The following is a 21,535-nucleotide window of genomic DNA, read 5'->3' on the forward strand; positions in this document are numbered from 1 at the left end:
ACAAGCAGAGAATTGCTATGTCCCCTGCATCCTCTCCTCTCCTTTGCCAGGTGTACTTTGGGATTGAGGGATGCCACCATAGTTAGGATGTCAGCATCAGAAAACTTGCCATGAGGAATCCTTCCAGCTCACATGTAATGTCAGTGAATAGAGTGGAGCCTTGTGCAGCCTCTCCCAGCAGTCACGTTTCTCCAAGGTTGGGGTAGGGACATTAGGTTTCTGATGGCTCAGGAAGGCAGGGATTGCTCAGAATCTCTGAAATTCAAGCCATTTATCCTACTGAGTTAGTCTAATAAAAGATAGCACATCTGCTCAAAAACCTTGCCTGCCTAAGCCATTTATTCAGCCGTTCAGCACTCAGACTTGAAAATTGTACTAGGCGACTGGCTGATAGTCTCACTGAGAGTCAGTAGCACTCATGGATCACAGAGTCAACACAGAGATGGAAGGGATCTCCAGAGGTCACCTAGTTCAGCCCCCTGCTCATGGCAGGATCATCCGTATCCAAAACATCCCCGTACATATCCTTATCTAATGTATTCCTAAAACTACACACATCAACCCTACTGCACAGCTTTAAGGGATATTGCCCAAGGACATCAAAAGCACTCTAGCTTGCCACAGGTAAAATAAGGGCACAAGGATTCTCAGTGTCCCACCACAGCAAGGATTATTAAAGTACACTCAAGATGGCCCAGTAGATTCTGAAGACCTGGGTTCCATTTTCTGTTCTCTTACAAACTCCCTGTATGGTCCTGGGCAAGTCACTCAGTCCCTCTGAACCTCATGTCCAATGAGAAACTGAGATAATAGCCAAGCATTACTGCACCAGGAGTTTGGGAGGATAAATGCATTAAAGGTTTATGGAGCTCAGATGCTGTGGTTTGGGGGAGGGCATAGAAATATGTTAAAATGATCCAGGAGCAAGAACTTGGTTGTTCCTGCTTTAACCACTGGACCATCCTTCTTACCTGGCAACCACTGTGGGGAGCTTGAAGATGGCCTGGTAATGTTTCCTGGGGGTCTGTTTCTCTGTTCACATGACAGCAAGACTATCACAGAGTTGAACCTAAGTTGTTTTGCATTGGTGACGAGATGAGGCAAAAAGCATTACTGATCTGAAAGTTAGGATCTTCAGTGGCATAAAAAATGTCTGAGATTTAAAGGAGGAATAATTTTAAAAAAATTAAGACACTGATTTCAGTAGCCCATTTGCACTCCCTGATGTGCTCGCTCATGCCTGAGCATAGTCTTTTTATAGCAAGAATAAAAAGAAGTGAGAACTGTCCATGTATTTGCATACCAAGCCCTGCCCACTGCAGCACCTATTATAATAACCTCAAGCTGCCCTTGTAGCAAGCAGATGATGCCTGTGGGTAAGACAGGTCTTAGCACAGACAGAGCAACAATTTCTGTTCCATTCTTTGCCTTTTGTCACCTATAGCCTTTGTGTTCCCTGCAGACGTTCTGGCAGTAACCTGAGCGGGGCCAGCGAAGGCCACCCTGAGGATTGGACCCTGGAGGACAATGTGAGTGTGTCAGTCTCGGATGGGTAGATGGCCGTGGTGGAATGAAATGGGGGGTGCGGTGAAGGGGCCAGGGATGGACAACACAATTGTGAGAAGAGAAGGCAGCTTCCCTAGCATGTTCTCTCCCAGGCCATCAGGATAGAAGGAAATTGTAGGTGTTGAATCTGACAAAGGGAGATGACCAGGAGGCATGTACATGTGAAGGGAGAATGAGGTGGATTGTCCCCTCAACAACTCCCTTCATTCACAATCAGGTGCAGTTCTAGTGATACCCAAACCTCCAGATGTACTTCTTCCAAATGCATGGCTCTGTCCAGGGTTATAGGTGGCTGGGTAAGGCTACCCTGGCATTACAGCCTACCCGTGTCTTTTACTTCCTAAGTTAGCTGAGCACTTCTCTGGCTGGAGGCCTGAGAGCCTTGGAAAAGGCAGCTGAGGGTAATGCATACCCTAAGCAACTGAATCATGGCACTGGCCAGTGTTACTGTTGCGCAGATTTCTGCCCGTTCCAATAAAGAAAGCTTTGATAAGCAAAGGCACTGTGAAATGTTCTGTTCTAACCTTCGTCTGTCCCATTAGGGAAGGGCACAGGTCACAAGAGGGGATAACCCTGCAAGCTAGCCATTACCTGCATCCTGCTTTCCACTGTTTGTTGCTCTGGCTTTTAGATGTGAAGGTAATTATTTTGCTGCTTCTCCCAGGTGTTTGAGAGCTCAAATCAATCTGGCTACAATGAATCAACTTGCAAAGATCTCCTACCTAAGAAGAGGAGACGGACTCGTGTCCCTGACAAACCCAACTACAGCCTTAATCTGTGGAGCATAATGAAAAACTGCATTGGCAAAGAACTTTCCAAGATCCCTATGCCTGTACGTGAGTCCTCTCTGCCTGACAGTGCTGCTCGCTGGTAGGAGGGTTCACCCGCCAATTTAAATACTTCATATAGGCTCTTTACATGCAGGTATATGGGTTTGATCCATTGAACTGCGAATTGAAGGTGTGCAGTACCTTCTAGAACCAGATCCCAAATGTGAAAATGTGAAGCAGTCCTGTACTGCAGAAGTCACTGTTAGTACCTACAGCCCCACAGCACTGTCAGCTGATATTTAAGCTTTTCAAACAAAGCATTTCCAGGTCAACAAGACCTTTTCATTTTATGTGGTTCAAACATAAATCCTAATGGACTCTGGTTGGTACCAGCCAAGCAACTGGGTGCTGTGCAAATGTGTATGGAACCCGGCTGTACAGAGCTCAAACTTTAAAGAAATTGAAGAGAAAAAACTCAGTGGGTACCTGGAGAATTTTTTTAAAGAAAAATGAGTTCTGCTTTGCTCAGGTGCAGGGATGGCATGTGGCTGGTAGTGACACAGGGGGTGTGATGGTGGAGGGACCTGAATGAGGGAAGGTTGTGGGGTCTGACTTAAAGGACAGAAGCATAAGAATCAGTGACATGAAACTGAAGCAGGGAAAACGTGAGTGGAAAATGTCTGTTTTGTACCTTCCTCTTACTTTCTGCCGAAGGTCAGGTGTTTAATTATTGTATATACTTGAATAATAGACGACCCCCCCAATAATTCATAGATTCATAGACGTAGGGTCGGAAGGGACCTTGTAGATCTTCTAGTCTGACCCCCTGCCCTGGGCAGGAGAGAAAACTGGGCTCAAATGACCCCGGCCAGGGGGTCAAGCCTCCTCTTAAAGACCCCCAGGGTAGGAACCATCACCACTTCCCTTGGAAGTTGATTCCAGATCCTAGCTGCCCTGACAGTGAAGTAAGTAATGCCTTCTAATGTCTAGTCTAAACCTACTCTCTAGTAACTTATGGCCATTATTCCTGTTACTCTGGGAGGCGCCCAGGGGAACAAGGTCCCCCCATAGCCTTCTCTTGTGAAGGCTGAACCTCTCCTCGTAGGGTCTGCCCTGCTGTCCCCAGATCATGTGAGTGGCCCTCCTTTGGACCCTCTCAATGCTGTTCACATCCCTCCTGAAGTGCAGCGCCCAGAACTGGATGCAGTACTCCAGCTGCGACCTGACCAGTGTCACATAGAAGGGGAGGATCACCTCCTTGGCCCTGCTTGTGTTGCATCTGTGGATGCACGACAAGGTACAGTTAGCCCTACTGACCGTGTTCTCGCATTGTCGGCCCATGTTCATCTTGGAGTCAGTAATGACTCCAAGATCGCTTTCTACCACCGTGCTTTCGAGAAGGGAGTTCCCCAGCCTACAGGTATGCTGCTGGTTCCTACTGTCTAAGTGCAGCACCCTGCACTTGTCAGTATTGAATCCCATCCTATTTTCATATGCCCACCCCTGTAACCTGTCCAGGTCCTGCTGTAATCTGTCCTTCCCTTCTAGCATGCCCACCTCACCCTAAATCTTGGTGTTGTCTGTGAATTTAAACAGGCTGCTCTTCACCCTGTTGTCCAAGTCACTAATAAAGAAATTGAACAGTGCGGGCCCAAAAACTGAGCCCTGGGGGACCCCACTGCCCACTTCCCTCCAGGTTGAAAATGACCCATCCACCACCAGTCTCTGAGTGCGACCCCTCAGCCAATTTGCAATCCATCTGACTGTGTAGGCATCGATGCCACAGTCACCTAGCTTTTTAATGAGAATGGGGTGGGAGACAGTGTCAAAGGCCTTCATGAAGTCCAGAAAGACTACATCCACCATGACACCTGCATCCAATGATTTTGTGACCTGATTGTAGAAGGCAATCAGGTTGGTGTGACAGGACCTGCCCCTAATGAAACCGTGCTGGTTGCCTTTGTGCATCATCCTTGCTGCTGGCCCATCATAGATGTGCTCCTTGATAATCTTCTCAAAGAGCTTCCCCAGGATTGAAGTAAGACTAATGGACCTATAGTTGCCTGGGTCCTCCCTCTTCCCTTTTTTAAAAATGGGGACCACATTGGCCCTCTTCCAGTCATCTGGCACCTGGCCAGAGCACCACAAGTGCTTGTAAAGCCATGCCAGGGGCTCCGCAATGACCCCTGTCAATTCCCTCAACACCCTGGGGTGGAGAGCATCTGGACCTGCTGATTTGAACACGTCCAGCCCCCCCCAGAAGTTCTCTAACCTGGTCCTCCCCGACCTTAGGCCTGGTGAAATTTCTCCCAAGTCCTTCCTGAATCTCGGTCCCTGTACAAGAAAATAGAGGCAAAGAAATTGTTAAAGAGGTCTCCTTTCTCCTCTGGTGCAACCACTAGATTGCCAAGCATATCCTGCAGGGGCCCCACATTACCTGGGGCCTTCTTCATTCTCCCTATGTATTTAAAAAAAGACTTTTTGTTATCCTTGATCCTTGACTCTAGCCCTAGTTCCGTATCTGCCTTAGCTTTCTTAACAGCCCCTCTACAGACCCGAGCGGTAGAGGTATACTCCCCTTTGGTGATAGCCCGTCCCTTCCACTGGGTGTACACCTCCTTTTTGGCAATCAGGCATTCACGAATGCCCTTGGTGAGCCAGGGAGGCTTTTGGGCACTCTTGCCCCCTTTGCTTCTCATTGGGATTGTCACCCCTTTTGCTCTTGAGTATCATCCCCAACTTCTTTCCCCTGCAGCCCCTTCTGCCTCTCCTTTTTGTCAGACAGGCTGAGAAAGGGGGTGACAGAGGGATGCTGGGTGAACTATTTAGGGCCTTGTTTGGTGGTGGTGTTTGCGAGACATTTAATGCTGGTGAAGAAACAGGAATAATTGGAAATGGGAAAGAAAGGCACAGCTCAGTTGTGGGAGTGAAGAGGAAGTCAAAATGTATGCAGTATATTGGGTCACAAAGACTTGATAAAGAGTCAGAGCTGAGGGGGGTCTGTGCACAATGGGCAGTACTGTACATCTTATTGACATGGGCTGCACTAACCTATCCATGTGGTAGGTTCCTGTTAGTATTTGTGCCCTGTATGGATCATGCTCAGTGTTGGCTGCATTTAATCAACTTCATAGTTGGTATTCCATTATTCAGAGCATGCTACTTTTGGCAGCAGTTTAATGATAGACAGTGTATTTAGTGAGGATTCCTTGTACGTGAATGTAAGGTGATGGGCTTTTTTCCCCATGCTGTTTGGGGGGAAAGCGTTATTTTGTATTCAAGTAAATACAGTAACTTATTGATCAGCTTCACTTGAGAACAGCTGCTGCCTTTAAGCAGAGCAAAGAGCATGCTGCCAGCTGGTTAGCACAGGTAAGTTGGCTGACAGCTTTCTTTCCAGGTGACATTCAAGGTAGCAGTTAACATGCATAAAGCTTTAAATGTTTTTGTCTGTTTTGTTGTGTACTGCTAGCACATCCATTTTAAAACAGTAGTCTCATTAGGCTGTCAGCCTGCTTAGCTCCGTCTCATGGCTGTCAGGCATTTTCTGCTATGCTGACATTTGCGGGTCAGCCTGTCAGTGTGTGTAACACCATGTACAAAGGCCTGCTTTAGGCACCCAGACAGCTGAGCACACCAAGGTGCTGCTGCTCAAGGAAGTGCCATTGGGAATGTATGTTGTCACAGACATTGCTCCATGTGTTTTTATAGCTGAGAAACCCATAACGCCAGCTATGATAGAGAGATCATCTTTCAAGAGAAAATAGTGTGCATCTGGTGGGATCCCTGTCAGTGCTAATTCAGTTGCAAACATAAAACTATTCCTTTGTTGCTCACTGAATGAAATCAGGTTATGAGACAATTGTCCATTCACATTTAAAGTGCTCTTTAACAAGCTCACCTTTATATGATTTCACCTACACTGCACACACTTTGTGCTGCATACACCCACAGCAGTCTGGGTATGCTGTATGCATTAGTGGATTTACCAGTCTGTTGAGCTTTTTTATTTTGATGTGTCAAAAGGACTGGGTTCAGAAGGTTTCCTTGCCCTCCCTCCATCTCTTTTTAATAAGTGCTGTAGTATCTGATTAGCTGGGATACTGGCAAGCAGAGACATTGAACTGCCAAAGGGTGGAAGCCAGGGAACACAGAAGAGGGTTTAGCTGCAAGCTCTGATTTGCTTGTTTCCACATCTGGAACTGCATTTCCATTGAACCTGGTGGGGCAAATAGGCAGGCCAGGAGGCAGTACGTTGTCTGGACATAGAGCCTTTCTGGATAGAGTGGGATATAAATCCCTCACACAGTAGCTGCTGCTAATAAAGTGCAAAGACTTCTGCCTCCTTCTCTTGGGGGAGGATGTAGAAACAGCAGCTCAGTGTACCTGGGAAGGAGGTTAGGCCCCACCTTCTCCCTTGCCTGGTTTAGAGATAGGAGTATAGAAGGCAAGGTAAATAAGTCTTATAGACTAATTAAATAAAACATATATAGAGCACAAGCTTTCATGAACTCGAATTCACTTCATCAGATGCTACATCAGAGGTAGGAGGGTCAGCAGCAGCTCATGAGGGAATGGATGGGTAAACATGCTCTCCTTGCAGCATGAGACTAGAGAAGGCCCGAGAAAAACCCAGAAAAATTCAGGAAAAAAACCAATTTTTTTTCTTTTCCTTTCAAGGCCTTTTTTGGTTGTTTTTTTTACGAAAAATTGGAACATTTTTTTTAAAAATTAAAAAAAATCTCTTATGAAATATTTTCTTTTAGAATGATGAATAAAATGTTTAAGACAAGGTGTTCATATATTGCTACCCTCTACTCCCTCAAAATGTTTTTGAATAAGTATGTAATAGGAAGACTTTTCTGTAAGACTATCTATACTATCAGATTGCAATTCCTGTACACGGAGGACGAGCAGTACAGTATAAGTCTCAAATGCAAGAGCAAGATGCATTTCTGCCCCCAGGGCACTGCCATTTTCACAAGAGAAGGAAGAAGGATTCAGTGCCTTCTTTGTTTGTGGACTTCCTCTATTGTTGACTTTTGATTTAGAGGTTGGTGGATCTGCTCCTGTCCTCTTGACTAGGCCTCAAAGGACTGTGACTGGACACTGGCAGCAGGATCCATTCATTCCTGTACAGATTAGAAACAAGGAGCTTATTGTCCTGCTTGCTCAAAAGCCTCAGGGGAGGAGATAGAGCAAGTCGAAAGGTTTTGGAGTTGGAAGGAACCTGCCTCCTCCTGGCCCTGTGACCTAGAGATCCACAGAAGTGGCACACAGGAGCTGAAAGAAAGTATACTTCTTTATTGAAAGGTAAGCGTTTAAATTTCTCTGAATTCAGTATATTAAACTATATTTTAGCTGCATTAGTATATTTTCATAACCTATGTAATTCATAATTGAATTCCTACTAATTTGATGTTTTGTGACAAATCACCCAACCTTAGCAGTGAGGTGAGGCTGCAGGGCAGGGAAATTGTTCACAGTTAACTCTGAGGAGGCCTCTCATCCATCCATTACTAAATTTGTACATGCTGTAGCTTAGTGTTTATATATGCAAGCTAGCCACTAAATTATATTTTTCTTTTTTCTCCCTCAGCAAAATGTTACGACCAACTTCTAGCATATGGAAGCATTTCTACACTGCAAGTTATTCTGAGAACAAAATGTGATTTTCAAATACTCTCAAATAAAATATGCACTTCCAAATGCTACTAGGATGACCAAACACATCCTTGTATGTAAGAAGTTTCCTGCAGACATTAAAAAATCCTTCATGGGTGTAAGTGAGGGAGGTAGATCATGATGATGAAAATGCAAGTATCTCTTTCCAATGTTCTTGATCCAGAAGTCCTCCTACTGTTGCTGCTGCCTCTTCTATAACATCAGCATCAGAAAGGGTTGCCCAATCAACATCCTCAAGTAATCAGATATGTACAAAAGACTCTCAATAGCTTTATTTGTAGACAAGATGACACCTGAAGATCGGGAAATAAATTGACCAAGCTCTTGGAAGAGCAATATATTCTTCTGGGACGCCATTGTCAATAACTGAAAATGCATACTGGCAGGAAGCTTTTAAATTACAAAGACCATCATACCGTTTGCCCAGCAGACATTCTTTTGAGCAAGCCTCTTTTACAGTTGGAATATGAACGTGTAATGCAATCTGTGCAAGGAAAAATTAATGAAGAACTGTGTCTTCAGTGCTTACAGATGGATGGACAGATGTGCGGGGAGAAGGAATCATAAACTTTGTGATAATAACACCTAATCAGTTTTTTTACAGAAGCATTGAAACTGGAGAGAACAGGCATACTGCAGAGTATATCTCTAGTAAAATACGTGAAGTCCTACAGAAGATTGGGAGTGGCAAAATATTTGCTTTGCTGACTGACAATACAAGTAACATGAAAGCAGTATAGGAGATTGTAATAGATAACTATCCACATGTTACTGCAATAGGATGTGCATCCCATGAGCTAGACTTGCTTCTTAATGACATCATGAACTTGGATACTCTGCAAGAGATCTATAGAAGAGCAAAAGAAGTTATAAAACATATAAAAGCTACTCATATTGTAGCTGCAGTCTTTAAGAAAAAGCAGGAAGAAAATAATGCAAAGAATAAAATAGTGACACTCAAACTCTGTAGTAAAACTAGATGGGGTGGAGTGGTGATCTCACTTGAAAGTTTACAAAAAAACAAAGAAGCTCTTCAAGAAACAGTAATCATTGAGGATCTTAAAGAACCCAGAAGCATAAGGAACACTGTACTTGATGAGGATGTCTTCTAGGTTCAGCTGCAGAACTCCCCTAGAACCAATTTCTTCAGCAGTCATTGCATCTGAATAAGACAGTGCATTTTGTTAGACATTCCGTACAAAATGGCCCAGATAAAATCAACTGTTTTTGAGAATCTAAGTGTATCGTTACTTAAAAGTATAGAAGAAAAAAGAGAGAGACTTTATTAACAGACGGGAAGAATTTTGTTGCCAATCAATTCATGTTGCTGCAGATCTCTTGAATCCAAGATTCAAAGGCACAAATGTTAGTGGTGATAGCACTGCTATTGCATTTGACTGAATTACAAAACAAACAGCACACTTAGGACTTGATGTTGGAAAAGTACTTTGAGATGTTGCAGAATACAGAACATCTTCAGGTATTTGGTCCAGGAATACAGTCTGGGACTCTGCCAAGCATATCCCTCCTGCAGTATGGTGGTAAGACCTTTGCATGACACAGCCCTGAACTCCGCTTGCTTCTCTCCTGCTTCAGATTCCTCAAACTTCCGTGAGTGAAAGAAACTGGACTGTTTGGAAATACTTGCATAAATCAAGAAATAAACTAACATGTGAAAGAGTAGAGAAGCTTGTCTCAATTCAGGCAAACCTTCAGTTTTCAGAAGTCCATGAAGCTGATAAAAATGAAGGATTAGAAGAAGCAGAAACTGCTGATATTGATAGCTCAGAAAATGAAACTGATTAGACAAAGTTTCATGTAGCAAAAATTGTATTCAATGAGACTTGGGTTGTTTTTTTTTACTTTTTTTTCTCAGCTCTTTTTCTAAAAATGAGTGCTTTCTGTATCTGCTTGACACTGTGGAGGAGACAAGTCCAGGATACATAATAACTGTCTTTGTTTTACTACAGTGTTGTTGGTTTCTTCTATTTTCAACTTTAATGTTTGCCTGCTTCTCATAAACTGGCAGAAACTAAGAGATGCTAGGTTCCTTAGAGTTCAGCAGCTTGTAGCTCCATTTGTAATAAAAATGTTAAACATTTTAAAGTAAATTCAGTTAGTAAATTTGTAATTATTGACTGAATAAACTGTACTTTTAAATGTAATAAATATACCAAACATAATAATTTTATGAGCAAACCAAGTAATACATAATGCATTTTATGTTCTTAAAGTAGCAAAGTGAATTTAGATTACAGGGGCACATGCCGTTCATACTCATACTCCTCCACTTCCTGGCTTCTTGGGGCAGGTGCTGATCAAACAGCTCTTCAGGGAGCTCCCAGTGAGCCAGTCTTCACCTCGTCTTCCTTCCCATGTCCCACATGAACAACAGCCATCTTCCTCTTAAGCTCTGCTCCCTTGTATATGTTCTAAAGCAGGGGTGGCATAGAAGGCATAGCAGGGGAAGGGGACTGAAGTGGCACTCAGGGAGGGTGCTGCTAATTTGTTGCATGTCTGCAAAAAAAAGGGTACCCCTGCTACTGTTCTAAAGCGTGAGAGCTCAGTGCAGTCACCGCATTGTCCCATAGAAGGAGGGAGTTCAAATGCCATACATCAGGGGTGTCCAACCTTTTTGAATGTGGGGCCGAATCATGAACTTTTTATCACTCAGTGGGCCAGCGAGCCATATTCATATTTTATCACCCCACGGGTCGTATGTTGGACAAGCCTGATCTACATGAGCATCACTCTGGTGGAGGAGAGATGGTGAGCAGTAGAAGTGCCCACCTGGTCTCTTCCATTCCAAACCACAGCAGTGTGTTCCCCTACAGCCAGGACCCCAAGGCAGGACATGATTAGGTAAAAGTCCCAGGCTCCCTGCTCTAATTGTGTGTGTGTGTGTGTGTGTGTGTGTGTGTGTGTGTGCAGTATCAGATCTGTGTGCCTATTCCTGTGTCGCTGTCTTCAGAAGTGTGGTGCAATTAAGTACCTGCTTAATTGTGGTTGTGTGGAGTTGTGTAGAACAGCAACTGATTCAGCAAGGCTAAGTTCATGGGTACTGGAGAAGCTCTCTGCTGGTGTGACTGTGATGGCATTGCTGTAATTGTGTGTAGTTCTAAGCTGTATACGACTTCCAGGTAGCTTTGCAGGAATCGGTGCTGCATGCGTGGTTGGGCACAACTGCATAAGCATAATTGTGAGTGCCTATGAGTGCACCACTGCATGCTCTGGGGCCACTCTCCGCAAGGTGTGTGATGCCATAGGGCTGTTGTGATTGTGCATGCATGGCAGGTGACTCCAGGGCAGTGGGAGTGTCTGTGCAGATATGCCCAGGTGTGTGAGTGACATGACAGTACCTACGTGTGCCACCATGTGGGTAGTGCTGCTTCACCTTGAGCCTTTGTTCCTCAACACGTGTGCATGTAGCGCCCATGACTGTGTGTGTGTGGAGACGGGTGTGCATGTGCGCATATGTGCATGCGTGTGTGTTTGAGTGTGTAGGTGTGTGCACACGTGCTCACCCCTGGACGCTGCCTGCCTGCCCATCCATCTGCGCTCATCCCTGCCCCTGCCTGCATGTGCGTGCATGTACACACCCTGCCCCAGCCGTGTGCAGGGTGTGGGGGCGTGTGTGCCAGCCTGCACGAGCCTCCCCCGGCTGCCCGCCCGCATGGGGATGCGTCCCTGTACCCTGGCTGGCTCCGCCCACGGCCGCAGCCCCCTATGGCGGGGGGCGGAGCTGCCTGTCTGGGACCATGGCCGGTGAGGCGCATCTGGCGGGCACAGGGCACCAGGACCCAGCAGAGCCCCCAGCCCAGGGAGGCCCCAGCACCAGCACCAGCCAGGCATCTGCTGGGTCCCTGCGCCCCTCCGGACCGTGCTGCCACTGCCCCCGCGGCCCCAGGTGAAGTCCCGGCAGCGGGTTGGGGCTGTGCTCTCATCCCTTTGCCTTGCCCCGTGCCCTCTGAGCCAGGCCAAGCACCACCCCCACGCCTGGTGCGGCCTCTGCTGGCCCTGTGGACTGGGAGCTCCCCTCCTGCCCACCTGGGGGCATGTGCCGGGGCCAGCGGGGCGCTGGAGGTCCCGGGGCAGGACGAGAGGGGCACGTCTGGCCATCCTGCCATCCACTCAGCCTGGCCATGCCCACGCCAGCAGTACTTCTAAGGCGTTGTCCCCAGCTTGTCCCGTCAGGCACGGCTGGGGCAGCCCCGCGCCACGCAGCCCTTGGGGCGGCAGTGGGACCCGGCTCATGTGACGTGGGAGGTCACGCAAACCCGGCCCCGCAGGGGTGAGCAGCTCCCTTCCCCTCCCCTCACCCGCCTGTCCCAAGCAAGGGACCTCAGGCCTCAGAAAATGGCTTGGCGGGCCGTGTGACAAGCCTGCCATACATTGTCCTGTGAAAGAGGTGCATTCTGGGTACAATCAGGAACACCCAGGAGCAAATAAGACTCCATAAAAGGGGGAGAGCGCTATTGTTCTCTTTAGAGAGGCAGGTAATGAAAACTTTTTGTACTGTGGACTGCCCAATGCAGGCAACAGGGCAACTACCGATGAACCTTTAGCAGAGTCTGTTTTTCTGTTGTTAGACATTTCAATAAGAAAATAATTGAATGATTTATTTGGTCTTTCCAGTGCCCAGAGCACAGCTGCATTTCAGGCAAAGCAGCTGCTGCTACGCCTGGGCCCTTCAGCAGAATGAATCTGCATCACTAATTGTTTATTTGTTTTGTTTTGTTTTGTTCTGTTTTGTTTTTCTGGTAATTGGTTCTTACATTGTGACTGTTATGTAAAGGAGCATTTAAAGCCAGTCAGTTAGTTCAGCCTGATTTCCTCCCTTCCCCCTGCCTCCCCTGTTTTGCCAGCTGTGGTTAATGGTTTGTTTCTGGGTGTGTGCTCATTGTGCCAGTATCCTCTTTTTTTTGGTTCCTGTGGTTCCCCCATATGGTTGATTTAATTTTGGGGGTCAGGAGTCTGAAAGTTTGCTACTCTATGAGGATGAATATTGGGATCCCCTGTTTGTCTGCACTAAGATGATGCATTTGCTGCCATCCGCTTTAGCATCAACTTCTTAAAGAGTTTTTCTTTCATTAGTAATGGGGTGCAGAGTCCTATCTTGAAAGTAAAGTCCCTAGCTGTTACTCTGGGCCAATAAACATCCTTGTGGAATCCACAGATGCCTTGCAAATGAACTGTAAAGCTATGGACAATAACTTCTGTCTGGACAGATGAATCTGTTTTCAGGAGCTCTCTGAATCACAGAGCAGAGCTTATAAAGTGCATGACACTGAGGGATGTTCCCTAGCCTCTTAACTACAGCTACTCTCGTAGCTAATGTTGATTTAAAGTTGCCTAAACCTCATACCTATTGACCAGCTACATTTAAACTCCTACTCTCAGTCCACTAGGCACAGTCCAACCCAGCCGTGAGATCTCTTTTGGACTTTCAGAAGTTTGGTGAACACAGCCTCCTTTACATCATACCTAGCTCACTCTTCTCTGCAGTGTGTTTGGAATGTACCTGGACTGGCCGGCCTGTAGCACAAGAAGTCTGCCAAGAGCAATCCCAGTTTCCTGTTCTTAAATTCTGTGCCCAACTTCCTCTATTGCCTGTAAGTGGAGAGTAGCCTGAAGGAGAGAGAGGTAGTCTGCAGACTTATTTCTCAAAGGGCTTCACAGTGGAACATAGGATACATCTTAGTGCTGTGCTCAAGAAATCCAGTTTGGGCTCCTTTGGTGTGGGTTTGCAGCAGTGACAGAGAGGGAGGCCCAGCTCACATGGTTCAGGATTATTGAGGGCCACCTCTGTGTTGACCCTAATTATCACTATGTCCTCTTGGAATCCCCTTCAGGTAGTTGAAGGCTGCTCTTAAGGCCCCCTCAGTCTTCTCTTCTCCAAACAAAATAAGCCTAATTCCTTCAGCCTTGCCTCATAAGTTATATGCCCTAGCCCCCTAACCATTTCCATTGCCCTCCATTGGACTCTCTCCAATTTGTCTACATCCTTTCTGTATTGGGGAGCCCAAAACTGGACACAGGACTCCAGATGTGGCCTCACCAATGCCAAGTAGAGGGGAAGAATCATTTCCCTTGATCTGCTGGCAGTGCTTCTACTAATACAGCCCAGTATGCTGTTAGCCTTCTTGGCAACACGGGCACACTGTTGGCTCATATTCGACTTATTGTCCACTGTAACCCCCCAGTCCTTTTCTGCAGAGTTGCTGCTTAGCCAGTTGGTTCATAGCCTGTATCAATACATGGCATTTTTCCATCCTAAGTGCTGAACTTTGCACTTGTCCTTATCGAACCTCATGAGATTTCTTTTGGTCCAATCCTTCAATTTAGCAAGGTCTCTCAAAATCGTAACCCTACCCTCCATCATATCTACTACTCCCCCTCAGCTTGGTGTCATCTGCAAACTTGCTGAGGGTGCACTCCATCCCATCTTCCACGTTGCTGATGAAAATATTGAACAAAACCAGCCCCAGAACCAACCCCTGGGGCATTCCACTTCATACTGGCTGCCAACTAGCCATTGATTATTACCCTCTGAGTCCGATGCTCCAGCCAGTTTTCTATCCACCTTACAGTCAGTTCATCCAGCCCATACTTCCTTAGCTTGCCTGCAAGAATGTTGTGGGAGACTGTATCAAACGCTTCCCTAAAGTAAAGGTATATGACATCCACTAGTCTCCCCACATTCACAGAGCCAGTTATCTCATCAAGATAGGTGGCGGAAGGTTGGACTTATGGGGCTTAGCCTCCCCCCGCCCAAGCACAGGCCAGAGGTAGGGCTGTAAGGCAGCCTGGCTGAGGGCTTCTGGCATCTGCAGCAGGGATGGGGAGGGGCTGGGGCTGGGGTTAGGGGAGGGGCAGGCGCTGAACAGCCAGTGGGGCATGGGGCTGAGCCGTAAGCAGCTCGTCTTGGGGGGACATGGCTCCTGGTGCTGGCACCCCCCTCTCCAATGAATCTCCCACCTTGCACTGGTCCCAGCCCCGCACCACCCAGGGACAACTCAGGGTGGGTGCGGGGGTCCCGGGGGCTCCATCCCCTGCAGCCCTGTGGCACAGCTGAGGCTCCTGGTTTCAGGCCCCCCCAGGCAGTGTGGGGCTGGGGGGCAGTGCCAGGCAACGACCACAGGTACAGTGGAAGGAGCAGCCCCATGGTCCCAGCAGGCTCTGGGCCCGGCTTGACTCCACTCCCTCCTGATCCCTGCCTGGTCCCAGCCTCAGCCCCACTTGGTTGCTTAGTGGTTATGCCACCTGCCTGGGGAACCCTGGGCCAGATCCTGGTCCACCAATTAGGCATTTAAGTGGACTTAAGCGTCTAAGTGAGATTCTGTTCCACCCTACTTAAGACCCAGAAAATCCCATTAATGATTTACATTTGGAACAACCACCATCTAACCCTTAAGATGGAGTTACAAAAAAGCAGCACCTACTTTCTATATTAACAGTTAAAACTATTTATGAAGAGGTAAAATCAATGTGTGTAAGTATCTAAAAATGAAGTTACATGGCTTTCTATGTACTATATAGGCACACAAACTGAAACAGGATTTAACTCTTGGATTTTCAGACTCCAGTGGATATGCTACCTGGTACTGTGCCAGGTAAAATACTGCTCGTAATTAATCCCACTAAACCTTCCCAAAAACTCCCTCAGGGAAAGCTCCTTGGAAACAAATTTTACCTTTTATAGATTGTTGGTTCCGAGATACCTATGGGCCAGTCCTGTAAATGGGCAGTGGTATAGCTCTAAGTAACTACTCTCCTGCTGACGATGATGGGCAACTGAAGTTTATGAGAATTGGCAAGGCAGCTATAGAATTTCAGCAGTGAATGTATATTATTGTGACACTGTCAGAGAATGGAAAGAGATCCGGATTCATTCTTCCAGCCAGGCTAGGCTTGACCTATAGCTTTGTAGCCAAAGACCAGCTATTGGTGAACATACCAATTCCTGTCTCTGTTAAAGAAGGAAACAGTCTGCTAAAGCAGCTTATGCATGTTGTCAGATAACTTGTGCATGTTTTTCCTTCTTTGAGTTTATACTCTGACAGACTGTTATTAATGGGTATGTTTGTGTCCTTCCCTCACAATGATTTTCCAGCAGAAGGCAGGGTAGATGTGCACCTTGTAGACTGAAATATAGAGTGAGAGCATAAACATTTGTGAACTCAAGCTCACTTCATCAGATTCTGTGAAAGGACAGCATAGAGCAATGTACAAAGTGGAGTAAGTGATTTGAATACAAAAAATGGGAAGGGAGGAAGGAGAGGAAAGTGGGGAGAATGACAGAGCTGAAAGAGGCATACAAGCAAAGAACTCATAGAATCAGAGGGGTCACACAAAAGCTCATCCAGATAATGGGATAAAAATCAGTAATCCTTCTTTAAACTGTACTTAATCAAGTTTGACAATGATTTCTTGTTCTGCAATTTCCTATTAAAACTGTTTTTTAAAATTTTGCTGCCTAAGAACAGCAGTTCTAAGGTTAGCGATGGAAGATCCAGGGAAGTTAAAGTGTTCCGCCACTGGCCATTTTGTCTTTCTGAAGTTGATGTCAGATTGGCATTTGTTCATTCTTACATGTAAAGATTGTCCTATCTGTCTGCTGTGCACAGGAGATGGGCATTGTAAGCAGGTTATGGCTTATATAATGTTAGTAGACTTGTAGGTCATGGCGTATATGATGTTGGCAGATTTGCAGGTGAATGAGCCTCAGATGTTGTACTCCTTGTTTTTCAGTCCAGTGATTATGTGATCTTTACTGATGTGGGGGCACTGCAGGCATTTGTGTCCATTACAAGGCTTGGTGCCTTGGTGAGGTTAGGAGTGAATTAGTCTGTTGCTTGAGAGATGCCCTTTGAGACAGGGGATGTTGTCTGTAAGCCAGGACTGGTTTCTCCCCCACGGCTACCTTGAGATGGTCATCCTTTTCCAGGAGGGGTTGAAAGTCATTAGCAATGTGTCTGAGATGTTCAAGTTGAGGCCTGTAGGTGACAAACAGACATTCTATTGTCTTTGCCCCAGGGTTGGTATTGTAGCAGGTTGGAGTGAGGTCTGAGTCTGGCTTTGTTGATTTGAGTGTCTATGTTTTTGGGATTGTACATAAGAACTGTCATTTACTGAGTCAGACCACAGGTCCATCTTGCCCAGTATCCTGTGTCACAGTGGCAGAGAGTGAATGCTGAAAGGGAGAGTGAACTGGCTATGACCAGGGTCTTTTCTACTGTTCCTCTCTCACTTGTAGACTCCAGCATTTAAGGTCTAAGAAGTTCTGATTCAGAGGCTGTATCCCTAACTCCTATGCTCAATAGCTACTGAAATAGCTAGGAAGCCCTGTTCCAGATCCCTAAGATACATATCCCAGTTAGTGGAATCAGAGCAGATATGGTTGTAAAGTAAAGTTTGGCTGGAGATAATGTATCTAGTGGTATGCTTAGACTGCAGGTTGGTAGCTTGAAGGTAGTTGGTTTAAACAGGGACTACAGATTCTTATCCTATCACCTGGATTAGCTTCTGTGACCCCTTTGCTCCTGTGGGTTCTTTGCTAGTATGCCACTCTCAGCACTACCTTCCTCTCTCCACCTCCACCTTTTGTTGTCAGATCAGTCACCCCAATTTGTACACAGCTCTATGTTGTCTTTTCACAGCATTTGATGACATGAACTTGAGTTCACAAAAGTTTCACAAAAGTTTATGCTCCATATACATCTCAGTTAGTTTATAAATTGCAGATCTGCCCTGCCCTCTGCCTGACTTCAGACTAACATGGCTAACTACTTTTCTCTTTTCAGCAGACGCATCCACAGTCCTGGGCTGCCAATTAGAATCACTGTTGAAAAATCAGTTTCAGATAGGAGTTTGAAGTGCACAGAAATGTGCTCCAGACTTAATGTTCTCTTTTTAAAAATACCAGCAGCAGCTGCCTCTCTGGTGTCAAGAGAGGAGCAATTTGCACCTTTCCTATTGATCAAATTGTTCCGAGAGTCACTAATGCAGAGTCAGGAATCTGAGAGCAATATGCTGTGCCTTCCCAGCAGCTCTTCTGTCAGCCTGTGGGAATTAATTATAGTAAAGCTTAACAGGGCAAATCAGTCCAGAAAGATTTGCAAGGTTGCTCTCCCTGTTAAACTGTTTGACAAATCACCATGTTGTAAACAAACCAACTGGATCTAAGTAATAGTGGCCACTGCTGTTATCTCCCTGCAGTCGATACACTGGGAAGTCTGTGGATAAGGAGCTACTTTTCACAAGGTGCCAAGCTCTTTCAGCTCCTATCTAGAGTTGGTGATTGAGAGTATGTGGGACCTGCAAACTTACACCTCAAATGAGAGTCTTATAGGCTAGGGCCAGGCATTCAAAAGTCTGAGCTTGAATTGATTCAGTCTTTCCAGGTTAATCTAACTTGCAATGCTTCAACCGATTTGGAGGTGGATAGACATTCCCTTTACATTCCAGAAATGCAGGTACATGCCTGCAGTGGATCAGGCTAGAAGCCGGAGGATGATAAAGCAGCCCTCCCGTCTCTTCCATGGGGCTGAGCTGAGGCGGGGTGTGGCCAGGCCCTGGCAGGACGCTCTGATTATTCCCCCACTACAAGCAGCCCAGCAGGGAATGTTTATTACCCCTAACTCAGTGTTTATCAACCCATTAAGAACACAAAGCCTCTCTCCATTAACTAATGGAGCTTTTCTTAAACAGCTTTTCCAAGGAAGGACATTAAGTTACCTGTTTATTAGCTCCAAAAAGCCTGTCTGTTTTTGTCGTCTCCCACAGCACATGCTGTAGCCAGCATGTGGTATGTTAGCTAATGCTGAGGTATCTGCGTAATGCAGGGGTCCCGGTTTTCCCTGATAATTGCAAATTCTCTGACAAAAAATAGCAGATTCTCTGATAACCCCCCCAAAATCCTTGATTAAAATTAAAGGCCCTCGACAGCCCTCCCTGGCCCTGCTGGTGCCCCTCACTCCCCCCACAGCCTCCCCAGCCATGCTGGTGCCCCTCACTACCCCAACAACATTCCCCCAAGTCCCACAGACACACACACACACACACACACACACACACGCAGACACACACATTCAGGCACAGACACGGACACATGCCCCAGCAGGTAAGTGTGTGTGGGGGCACAGGGTGGGGTGGGGCAGACAGGTAGGAATGGAGCACATCCAGCAGCATGGCGGCAGCATCTCCCTCGGCGCCATCCCATACTTTCCTTCTTTCCCGGGGTGGGGGGCACACTGGGTGCCATCAGCCCCAGGCAGCACATCACGGCACTTCCCCACCTCTCACCTCAACTCTCCGTGACCGATCCCAGAAAAAGGGCCGGGAGAGCCAAGTGCAATGGTGCCCTTCTGCAGGCCACACACACACCACCCGGCCAGACGGGAGGGAGGAGGGTTCACACGCAGCAGCCAGCACTGCCACTGCACCACCACTGCCACTGTCGTGCCCCGCACTGCCTTCCCTCAGCCCCCATCTGCTGCCAGCCAGGCACTCTGCAGGAAGGCAGAGTGGGGTGCAGCAGCGGCAATGTTGGTGCAGTGGCAGCCGCCACGTGCAAACCCCAGCTTCTTGCAGTGTGCTATGTGGGGCCGACAGCATCTGGCGTGCCCTCCTTCTCTCCCGGAAAAGAAGGAAAGTATGGGAAGGCGCCAAGGGAGATGCCGCCACCGTACCCCCGGGCGCGCTCTATCCCCGTTCACCTGCTCACCCAGGCTAAGGGAGGGGGAGGTGTTGGGGAAAGCCCCACATGGAGTACCTGCCTGGCTGCTGGCACATGGAACCGAAGTGGCTCTATCGGCCTGGCTGGGCTCAGAGCCTCCATGTGTGGCTTCTTTTAAGGGCAGATAGTGCTGCTCTGGTTCCAGATGTGGCCGCTGAGCGGGCAGTCCATGTCTTCCACCAACACCTCCCAGCTGCCTAAGCCCTGATTCAGCTCCCTGCAGGAATGGCCGCCAGTGGCATGCAGAACTTGAGTGGTGCGGTATCAGCCCTTAAGGGAAGCCGCATGTGGTGCCGTTCACGGTCCATATGCAGCCGGCTGGGCACTCCATGTCTATCACCAACACTTCCCCACTCCTCAGCCCCCAGCCACTGCATTGGATTTCTTTTTGTTTTTCTTTTCTAGCAGGGACAGACTCACCTTGACAGCATCCCTTTTACAGAGATCCCACCGTAGAACTGAATAATGGTCCCAAAAGCATTCAGTCAGTATCAGTTCTTTCCAATTAACTTTTCAGTGTAGCAGAGTAAGCAAAAAAAGGAATGTTTCCAGCTGCTGTGCACGCTGCAGTTGGACTAGGCAGAGGTGCATGGATCTACTTAATTGTCAGTTATTTATAGAAACAGGGAAGCTGAAGGGGGAGGAAGTAGCTGTGTAACTGCCCTCCCAACACATCTAGTGCTGATGCAGGATATCCAACAGTGACCTTGTCTGTATCTTGGTGTCTTGGTCAGACACTGTCTGTCAATCACCCAGGAGGAGACGGGCATTGCAAAATTAAAGTCTACCTGCAAGGGCAGAAATTTAAGAAGGCAGAGAAGTCATTTTCCTAACCTCAGTTCTCTTGTGAGACACTTGTATTTAGCTAGTTAGCACCATTGGATCTGTGATGAATGATACACTAGTAGCATTGAAATAGACCACAGCAGCAACCTTCCCCTACTTTTGCACCTCCAACAAATAGATCTGTTATTTGTCCCTTGTGTCTCTTCCTTCTTGTTTTTGCTCTTGCATTTTTCATAGATTTCATAGACATTGGGGCTGGAAGGGAGCTCGGAAGATCATCGAGTCCAGCCCCCTGCCCCAGGGACAGTAAGTCATCTGGGGTCATAGGATCCCAGCAAGAAAAGCATCCAGGTTTCTCTTGAAGGTGTTCAAAGTAGGTGCTTGAACCACCTCCACCGGCAGGCCCTTCCAAGCCTTGGGAGCTCGGACAGTAAAGAAGTTCTTCCTTATGTCCAGCCTGAAATGGTCTTGCAGGAGTTTATAACCGTTCGACCTTGTCATCCCTTGGGGTGCTCTGGTGAACAAAATTCCCCCAGATACTGGTGAACACCCCTTATAAACTTATAGGTGGCCATCAGGTCGCCCCTGAGCCTGCGCTTTTCCAGGCTGAAAAGTCCCATGGCTCTCAGCCTCTCGTCATAAGGTCTGTTTTCCTGACCTCTGATCATGCACGTGGCTCTCCTCTGGACTCTCTTAAGCTTCTCCACATCCTTTTTTAAGTTGTGGAGCCCAAAACTGGATGCAGTACTCCAGCTGCGGCCTCACCAAGGCTGAATACAATGGGAGAATGACGTCCTGGGATTTGCTTGAGAAGCATCTATGGATGCAAGCCAGTGTTTTGCTTGCTGTACTGGCTGCAGCATCATATTGAAGGCTCATGTTCATCTTGTGGTCAATCCTGACCCCCAAGTCGCTCTCGTCCGTAGTGCTAGTCAGTGTAGCACTGCCGAGCCTATAGGGATGCTGCAGGTTTTTCCTCCCAAGGTGGAGA

At 47.1% G+C, this 21,535-nt stretch overlaps 1 protein-coding gene across 1 annotated transcript in view; it reads left to right on the top strand.

Annotated features, from left to right (window-relative positions):
• Positions 1 to 21,535, top strand: part of LOC102380750 (oxysterol-binding protein 2) — a 346,753-nt gene that overhangs the window by 300,733 nt on the left and 24,485 nt on the right. The window contains 2 exon segments of the mRNA XM_025208840.1: positions 1,463 to 1,529; positions 2,231 to 2,398. Coding sequence (XP_025064625.1) covers positions 1,463 to 1,529; positions 2,231 to 2,398 — 235 coding nt within the window.

Source organism: Alligator sinensis, unplaced genomic scaffold (genome assembly GCF_000455745.1).
Source record: "Alligator sinensis unplaced genomic scaffold, ASM45574v1 scaffold1108_1, whole genome shotgun sequence".
Lineage (NCBI taxonomy): Eukaryota > Metazoa > Chordata > Crocodylia > Alligatoridae > Alligator > Alligator sinensis.